The 9746-nt window shown below is 51.3% G+C and overlaps 1 protein-coding gene across 1 annotated transcript in view; it reads left to right on the plus strand.

The window, feature by feature from the left end:
* The window catches only part of Ift43 (intraflagellar transport 43), a 72153-nt gene extending 63770 nt beyond the window's left edge, over window positions 1–8383 (plus strand). Inside the window, exons 6-9 of the mRNA XM_051149598.1 lie at window positions 7138–7210; window positions 7413–7488; window positions 7913–7975; window positions 8102–8383. Of these exons, the coding sequence (XP_051005555.1) occupies window positions 7138–7210; window positions 7413–7488; window positions 7913–7975; window positions 8102–8218 (329 nt within the window). The 3' untranslated portion in view covers window positions 8219–8383. The remainder of the gene's footprint in view (window positions 1–7137; window positions 7211–7412; window positions 7489–7912; window positions 7976–8101) is intronic.
* Window positions 8384–9746: the final 1363 nt, after the last annotated feature.

Here is a 9746-nt window from a genome sequence, read left to right on the forward strand (position 1 = left end):
GCAACACTTAGGTCTTCTCAGAATTGAGTCCCTTAAAGCTCCTGGCTCTCTGCATCTGAAAACCCTTTTGGGCTAACTTGTCTCTCATGAGCACCGCCATGGAATGGATCCCAGAGTTCAGTCCTGGTTGATGGTCCTTCCTGCAAGTCATCAGTGGTTCCTATAGAGCTTTGGGCAGGCTTGAGGGCAGGGCTATGAGGAGGGGAACGCTGATGAAGGAAATTCCACCTGGGTGCTTGAGAGCACCTTCAGAAACGTGGCACCACCCCTCTGTGGGAATAGACTAGGGTCAGTCTTCTGTACACCACATAATGCCGTGACTTACATGGTGCTCTCACTAAACCCCCTATCTGCTGATGATCTCCCAGGAAGTCGGCACGGGGAGGCACAGCCCACCTCAGGAGCCTCATACTTGCCAGAGTGCCTTTTTTGACCTTCCTCCTCTCAAGATCGGCTCTGGCTCCCCGGCAGCATGGGAGAGTTTTGGTTTAGCAGGAGCACATGGCACTTCCCCATGTAGGGCGAAGCATCTGCTCTGTCTTCTGTCACAGGCTTCCCTGGGGCTGGGGAGGGGGGGAGGGGGAAGGGAGGGGGCTGCCCAGGTTCTGTCTCCGGCCACCGTCTTGCCTGCGGTCAGTCCTGGTCCTAGGGTTTTGTCTGGTGGCTCTCTGGCCACCATCATCGTTTCTGCACACTTTGCTTCATCTGCCAGCACCAAGGACAGCCTGGACCCCATGTTAAGGGGTAGAAATCACAAGGGACAAGCCTTTGACAGCAGGCCAGCCAGGGACCTGGGCACCTCAACTCCTGATTCGGAAAGTAGAGGGGACCACTCAGGACTCCTCCGAGACCTTGTCTCCTTGTTCCTTCTGCTGTTTGAAGCCTGTTGCCTACTGCTTTCCCCCTTTCTTTTCCCTTCTAAAAAATTCTCCATTTTTTTCACCTAGGAAAAAAAATTATTTATACGATTGAGATCCACTAATTAAAGCCATTTTCTGGTATTTGGTTACTGGAGCGTTTGATGTCTCTCTGACAAGACCATGAAATGCACGGGGTGTCCACAGGGACAGAATTTGCTGAACACGGCTCTTTGTAAATGAGGGGACATAGTGTCGCAGCAGCTCATGAATATGAAACGCCCATGATGCCACCTCAGTGGACTTGGGAACACAGATGAATCCTGTCATGTGCTAAATGAGACCAATTTCTTTCACTTAACTTCATCTTCAATCAGACCTTCTTCCGTTTGCCTGCTTAAAATTCCCCATACGTGATACAGAAGGTAACAGCATTCAGTAAAACAAAGTTTTCAGCTACCAAGAGAAGGCACAACGATGCTGCCTTCAGGTCACCGTTCACTAAGAGCACGGCCGTTGCTTTCTCTCCCTTCCAAGTCCTAACTCCAGGCACAAATTCGGTTTGTCCGGACTGCTCTTACAGGGGCACCCTGACGCAGTGTGCTTGGATTCCTTTCATGTGGACTGGTTGTTGAACTTGGCGGACATGACCCCTAACAGCCCATGAGTGCCCTGCAGGGGCCAGGTCACAGAGTGGAAGAGAAGGTTTGCCAAGAGGTTAGCAGATGAAGCTCTAGGGACAGATGTTGTCACAACCCCCTGGAAGGGACGTAGGAAGGTGAAGATGTCAAGGTGAGAAAGGGATGAATTGGAGAAGAGATGTTATATTGCTCGGTAGAAGCCTCTCTGGACGAAGATAGAAATCCCCAAGGAAGAAAATCAGCAGGGGGCCAGGATGAAACTCAACGGTGAGTGCACAGGCCCTGGTTTTATCCCCAGCACTGCTAAAAGAAAAGCAAATCATTAAAAAAAAAAAAAAAGTAGACCCTAAGAAGGAAGGGCTCTCAGCCTAAGAGGGCTTCTCCTGGGCAGGACCCAGAGGCCGCACACAGGGCCTGGGTTGTTCCTTCTATGTAAAAAGCCTGTGCGCTAGTCAAGCTGTGCTCGGAGCAGGCACCGTCCCCCTTAAAGATTGCTTTCTGCTGGCGTCATGGCTGGGACCTGTAATCTCAACACTTTGGGGGCTGCAGCAGGAGGATTGCTGTGAATTTGAGGCCAGCTCAGGCTGGAGAGAGACCCTGTCTTAAAAGCCCAAGGTTCTGGGTGGGGTGGGGGGATGGGGTCAGTGATCATAGACTGTGGTGATGCAAACAGCTGAGTAAGTGGAAGCTGCTGAGCTTTTCATAGTCAGGTCATGGGAAGGGAGCGGGTCCCCTCTGGGAATAGGCAGGAAGTGTCTGGGTCTAATGGTACTCTCCATGGTGAAAATATACAAGGGTCAAAGGCAGCTTCTCACGTCTTTGAAACCAGTTATAATTGATGTACTGTGGGATATACATTTATTCATTGTTTTTGTATTTATATAGACACTGTCTTTGTGTGTACTTATGTTGCTGGGCTCAGACCTAGGGTATTGCACAGACTTCACAGGGACTCTACCTACCAAGCTGAATGTGCAGCTCCATGCATAATGTATTTCAATGGTCTTAGCTGGGTGTGTGGGTCTGGGGTAGCAGCATACTATTTGGTACTTTTTTTCCCCCTCTTCCTTTGTGAAGCAGATTCTCATAGCTGCTGTTGTACATTCATCACGAGGAGCTTCCAGACTGTGGAGGTCAGTGAAGAGCAATGTAACCATGTGACCTAGGCTCAGGATGGAGTCAGCTGGTTCAGAGTGGGTCCAAATGAACAACTCTGATTTTGCCCCTTTGCCCCACTCGCCCACTGTTTCCCAGCAGGCCTTGCAGATTCTAAGCAAGGCAAAGCCTTTGCTGTCGTAGTGTAAAATCCAGGAAGGAGCCAAGGGCCACTGCTGGTTGGCCCACAGAGCACGTCCCTACTGCCGCAGCTCAGACCTCGGTGGCACTCAGGCTGGAGTTGGAGGGGTGCAGAGGAAACGCACTCAGCCCTTCCCTGTGTTTGACTTGGCATTTGAGGGGCATCCGTTGATTCAGTTCTGCTCAGCCCTCCTTTATTTTGCTCTTCTTTATTTGGGGACATCGCTTTGTCCTCAGCTCATTTATCGAGGGGGTTGGGAGCACGGGGTAAATTCCACTTACTCTGCTTCTGCACAGACCACCATGAGGTCTGTCTGAGGTCACGAGTGGATTATGCAATGGAAAAAATGTGAAGTTTTTAGTTCTGCCTTTGTGGTTTAGGGTTCCCCCGGTAGGCGACTGCCTGCATGCAGAGCCTCCCTTGGGAGTGTTGCCCTGCTTATTCCAACATAGTTTTCATAATGTGCACACAGCAGGCACCTAGTACCTGCTTTCTGACCGGCTGTGCATGTCCTTCCCTTCCCGCCGAGCCATGCCGGTCCCTTTGGGGCCTCGTGCTCCAGCCACGCCAACCTACCTTCCGGGTTGCTAGTATTCTCCCCCTCCAAGTGCCCTTCACAGTGTCTCTGCCAAGCTTGAGCTTGCTTCTCTTCCAGTTGTCAGCTGCTCTGTCCCTAACTCCAACACACCTCCCTTAAATCCTCACCCCACGCCCCATAGTCTAAGCCAGCTCCTTTCTGGGCTGGGTTACATGCATTACAGAGCATTCACACAGTAGAATGCTGCATGGCTCTTTGAAAGACTACCACACACCTGCACATCCGGAAGTACAGACATTGCAGAACACTACAGCACTTTAAAAGGACAGATGTGTTGTGCTGTGCTGTTTCTCCGTAAATCCATACAAACGTTAATCGGTTACCTCTGAGGAAAGGAGTCGGTCTTGCAGAAGGAAGGAAAACATCCCATGGTAAACTTCACCTGCATCTGCATTCCGTGTACCTATAAGGTGACTTTCACTTTACTTTCGAAAAACAAAACAGAACAATTAGGTCTCCTTATTGCTTTCTCACAAAATGAAGTCAGTTTCCTTCCTAGTATGAGTTCTTACTTGTAAGTAGGATCTTTGTTTCTGCTCATCATCCTTGTCCGCCTGGTGCTTCATGAAGACTAGGGCCATGTCTCCCTTGCTTGCTGCCGCCACTGGCTTTACCCAGCACGATGGACGCCGTTCACAGTGGACGCTCAATCAGTGTACCCCACATCTACGCGTTGATGGGTGGTTGGGTGGGTGGGTGGATAGACAGATGGGTGATCAGACTGGACAAGCAAGAGACATTCTTTCTCACAGTTTGACTGAACAGGTACTGTGTGGGGCAGAGAAGTAGCTTGCACAGCTTGCTTGAGATAGTTAACACTGGAGGGAGGGAATATGCAGATGTTGGGGGCGGGGCCGGGGAGAGTCTACCTGAACCCTAGTTCCAAGCAAGGAGATGAAGGATGAGTTCCAGAGATGGGGAAGGAGAGGTGAGAGGTTCTCTGGCTGTTGAAGATGCCCAGGCCCCTGTCCCTTGTTTAGTGAGACATGGTGGGGTGGTGTCTCTGGGTTCTGGGGGACAGGCACTGCAGTGGGGACTAAGCTTATCTAGATCTGGGAGCCCTGGGAAAGCTGTCCTACTGTTGAAGTCTCTTGGCCCCCTGCCACTGTAAGGGAGATGTCTTCGGAGGGGAGATGCCTTACATTAGGAAAAAAAAAAGCATCCTGGTTTGAGAGAGAAGCCTGGCTCTACCACCTGCTAAGGGCTTCATCTCACACAGGTACTTACTCCTGCTTCACCTCCACACTGTCTTCTAAAAGCCTGATCATCCCTGGCAGAGCTGAACGAGGAAGTGAGCATAAGGCCACAGCCTCTCTCCATGCTCCGGGTTATAACCACTGCCAGTGGGGTAATGGTCACACACACCTGAGCCATCTCTGCAGCCCTGAAGAAGCAAATTCCTGAAGTCTATATTTTCTCAATCTCTTTAATCTCTTCGTTCCTTCCTCCTTCCCTCCCACCCTCTCTCCTTTTCCTCCTCTTCTCCTCTCCCTCCCTCTCTCCCTCTCTTTCTCTCTAGCTTTGTTCATGGTATATGAGACAGGGGAACAGCTTGGAGGAAGGGAAGGAAAGTAAAAGCCAATGTCCCAGGGCATCCTCTGGACACAAAAGCAAGCGCTTGTCTATAACTGTAAATCCAAAACTCTAAAAATGTGAAGTTCTTTGAAGTTTGCCCAAAACCTGCTTCACTGCCACCTGTTCCACTGGGAGCCGGGAATTGGATGGCCTGCCTCTGCTCTGATAGCTCAAGCTGTCACTGCACCGGAATGGTCCATCTTGTCTTGGCCTGGCTGTCATCGCTGGCTCTGTCCCACTCAGGCGGTTCACCGGGTTCTACTGGGCACCAGGCTTCCAATTAGAGAGAAGTCCCACTGTGTGGCCATCCCCACCAGTGCCACTCTGAGCGGCCTTTTGCCAAGGCCTGCGCTGACCTCTGATCTGTCACAGATGGGCAGGCCCCACACTCCCTTGTGCACATTTGGAGGAGGGGAGTGTGGCCCAACAGGAAAACCCATGGGGAGTGACAGTGAATGCTGCACAGAAGTGCAATTCCTCAGAGTTTGAAGATGCCGGGCCGAGTTGACAGGGTCCAAATGCTGAAGTTGTAGAGGGAAAGGGGATTTGGGGAAGACCCTGTCCTGAGCTCTAACTCAGCATGGGCCATTTCCTCACCAACTCCTGAATATTCATCTCAGGCTGGACTCCACAGCCAAGGAGAGCCAACAGTGAGCTGCTGACTGGCTCACTCTATAACTGTCACTCTGCGGATGGCACAGGGCACAGCCAGCTTCCCAGTCCCTCTGCCGGGGCTGTGCAGCCTGAGCCAGGGAGCCCCACCCCCACGCTGTATCGATCGCGGCAGAATGAAGAAAGAATCTAAATTTCTATTAGCATTGGACATGGAATCTGAGGGAATAGCACGTCTTGCGTTCTCAACAGGGCAGAGAGAGAGAGAATCTAAGCCCAGAAGAACCGCTGAGATGCAGGACTTGCTGGATGTGACTCACTATTTGGGGGCCGGTGTATGTGTCTCTTGTTTATTTCTCATAGGCAGTTTCTCTCTACTTCAGTCTTCTTCCCAGTTCCTCTTCTCTACTTGTCTCTTTGCCTCTGTTTTCTTTTCTGTGTCTCCCCTCTTCTCTGCTCACTCTCCTTTACTCTCACTGACACGATGAGGCTGAAGACTGCAGTCTGAAGTACCAATAAAGACATGTATGCACTCTGGCTTAGCTTGACTAGAGCAGTCACATCAAAACAGTGACTAGCCTGGAAGTGGCAGGAATCTTCTCAGCTGCTCTTGGAATGACTTTGTGCCCCTTTTAGAAATAAAATTACACCTAGCCCATGGACGCACTAGCCTTCCCTCTGGGATGTTTTTCTTCATTGTATATCTGCAGTTCATTTAGGTTCCCAGGACTGCCTCGCCCCTTGCAGTCTTCCTCCTCCTCCCCCTCCCCCTCCCTTCCTCCCCTTCCTCCTCTTCCTCCTCCTCCTCCTTCTCCTCCTTTCCTTTTGGTATTTATTTATTTATTTTGTTTTTTAGATAGCGTTTCTCTATGTAGTCTTAGCTGTCCTGGACTCACTTTATAGACCAGGCTGGCCTCGAACTCACAGAAATCCACCTGCCTCTGCCTCCCTGAGTGCTGGGATTACAGGTATGTACCACTGTGCCCAGCTGCAGCCTTTTTTCTTGCCCCACCTCTTTTTTTCTTTGCCCTGATCAGTTAAAACAAAACCCCCAGATGAGCCAGTGATAGTCATTTGGAGGAAATGTATCTTTCTCTCTCTGGACACTCTTGGCAACTTAAGCAGGTTGCCCTAATGAAGGGACAGGCCCATCTCTCCTATTTGTGTGACACTGTTAGACCAAACAAGGAGGCATCTCCTGTCTGTGCACATGTGTATAGTAAGTCTGGAGAGTTCAGAGAAGGAAAACCTTCTGGGGCCACTAGAGAAGTGGAACCATTAAACTCTGTCACAGGTAGCCAGGTGTGGTGGCACATGCCTTTAATCCCAGCACTTTTGAGTTCGAAGCCAGCCTGGTCTACAAAGTGAATTCAGGACAGGCAGGGCTATTACACAGAGAAACCCTGTCTCAAAAAACCAAAAGCAAAACAAAAAATAAATAAAACCACAGCCCACAGCGCCAGGGCTGGCATGTGGAAGCTGCCTAGGCAGTCAGTGGAGAAACAAGGCGAGCCCTGGTCATGCTGTGGACAGCAGCGCCTCCACCTCTCCTTGCAGATATCCCAGTGATCCCAGATCTGGAAGAGGTGCAGGAAGAGGACTTCGTGCTGCAGGTGGCATCCCCTCCGAGGTAGGTACAGCCAGGTGTGGAGTTGGTGAGGGATCCCAGAACATACACACACGTTGGCACACGCCAAATGCCATATGCAGCGGGCCTGGCTGCTCTTTCTGACATGGGGTTTCATTCTGCTCTGTACAGAAGGTTCTAGACAGAGTGCTCAGGAGTTCTGGAGCCAATTTGGCCTGTAGCTCTTTCACTCCCTTTCCTTCAGCATCCAGGTGAACCGAGTGATGACCTACCGTGACCTGGACAACGACCTCATGAAGTACTCGGCCTTTCAGACTTTGGTGAGTGGACCCACTTCTGCCCAGAGGGGCCAGCTCCAGGAACCTTGATGGGGCAAGTCCTCACTTCCTCCAGAGCTATATACACTTCCTCCACATCCCCTGGGCTGCCTAGAAATGCTGGAGGTGACATCCCTGGCCATCTCACAACACGCTTGGACTCTCAGCTGTTCTGGCCACACTCTTGGCACATGGTGGCCATCTGATGGCCTCCCTGATGTCATCTACCCTGTGGACATTGTCCCCAGGGAGCACAGTGTAAAGGAAGCCACAACCTCCCGTCCTCTCCCAGGGGTCACGCCTGTCACTCAGGCTTTCCTGGGGTCTCGGTTTGGGGAGTCCCACCATATGCAAACCCCTCTCCTTATTCTGTAAAAGTGATGCTGAAGCCCCCCAGGGTCCAGGCTGGCTTTCTGTGCATTCGCAGGATGGAGAAATTGACCTGAAGCTCCTCACCAAAGTGCTGGCGCCTGAGCATGAAGTGCGTGAGGTACAGTACTCGCCCCACCCTGTGCCTCCATGCTCCTTGAGCCAGTGAGCTCCCCAGCTCAGGCCCCAGAGGTGGGCGGGGGGGGGGTGTTCTTTGTCTTATACCTAACAGTCTTCATCTTGGCAGGATGACGTAGGCTGGGACTGGGACCATCTGTACACCGAGGTGTCCTCAGAGCTCCTCACGGAGTGGGACCTGCTGCGGGAGAAGGAGGAGCCTGTGGGACCATCCAAGCCCACCTGATCCAGGGGCCTCACTGTGCATCTGAGCAAATGCAAGAAGTCTAAAACCAAGGGAGCTTGCAGGCAACTTAGAATTTTTAATACAGAATGTTTTGTAATAAAATATTTATTTTCAGTAGACCACATTGGAGCATTCCAGTTCAATAAATGGCTTTATTCTGTGAACATTTCTTCCATTCTGTTCAGCACCCTCTTAGACTCAGGAGTGACAAAAGAACAGGCCTTACTACATAGCCCAGACTCCCCGTGAACTTCTGGTCCTCCTACCTCAGTTTCCCAAGTGCTGGGTTTATAGGCATGATGCCGTGTGTGGCAGGAAAGTGACTCTTAAACAATCAGATATGGACTCCGGGCTCTGCCTAGTTTAAGAAGGACAGAAGAGCTGTCCCTAGTAGCAGTTACCATTTCTCAGGAGCCCTCAGCAGCACTCTGGAGTATGGCACCTAGAGACTGCCTGAGTCCCGAGGAGTGGATATGGCGCCTTTGTCACTGTAGCCCTTTGGGGCTATCAGGTGTACTAGTGGGCACCAGCCTCACTTTGCCCCCCTAGAGCAGGCAGCAGATGGTGCTAAGGGTCGGGATATGAAGAGAGGACTTTGGCAGGATGGATGGCTGGTGAGACAACACCCTTCCTCCTTCCTTTTGCCTGAGGATCCCCAAGCCTCCTGCTGGTTCAAATGGGAGGCTCCACCCTGGCACCCCTAGGAAACCCACAGAAGCATCTCTTAGGGAGCCAGGCCTCAGCTTCTCACCCCTGCATTCAGGAGCCTCCAGCTTTCTGGGCACAGCACTGCTGGCCTGCTCTGTGCCCCAACTTCACTACAAAAGCCCCACCAACTTCCTAAACAGCCTCCCAATTTTTTGTTTTTCTCTTTTTCTCCCAAAACATCTTGTTGGAGACAGGGAGAGCCTTTCTCTGCTACCTGTGCTGGCCATCCCGGCCCAGCAAGGTTGCTGTAAAAGCTCGCCAGGGTCCATTCTCTGGACACTGAGTGGGGAAGCTCAGCACTGAGCCTTCCTGCTTGGAAAGCCCTTCATTAAAATTCAGAAAAACAAAGAGGCGCTACACATCAAAAACCCACTGGGGGGTCATTTTTGTATGACTGCAGTGCCCTTCCCTGGTGAGCTGTGGGGCTCCAGTTTTCGGCAGCAGAGTGGATGCTTGTCAGTTAATTATAAACTCAGGGACTTAGCGGCTTTGGGGTCCTGTTGCCTCCTGTTTCAGAGTCACCCCACACAGGCCTTCTTTGGAATAATTCCCACGGCCACTAAGAAGTTTTCATCCAGGCTGGTTTTTCTTGAGCCTACATCCTTCTGAAACCCAAAGGACAAAGGCTGCATTCTAGTCCCTTAATTACTAGCAAACTCCATGGCGGCCTCCAGGCTCTTAACAACCTTGGAGGTCTTTGGCTGGCCCCTCGCTAGTGGCTAGGGCTTGGCTCCTTTCTTCTCCCAACAACAGTAGCAAGTTCCAACACACACTGAGTACTCAAGTGTGCTAGCTGTGGATCTCTCAGCACATGCTGTCC

Source organism: Acomys russatus, chromosome 1 (assembly GCF_903995435.1).
Source record: "Acomys russatus chromosome 1, mAcoRus1.1, whole genome shotgun sequence".
Classification (NCBI taxonomy): Eukaryota; Metazoa; Chordata; class Mammalia; order Rodentia; family Muridae; genus Acomys; species Acomys russatus.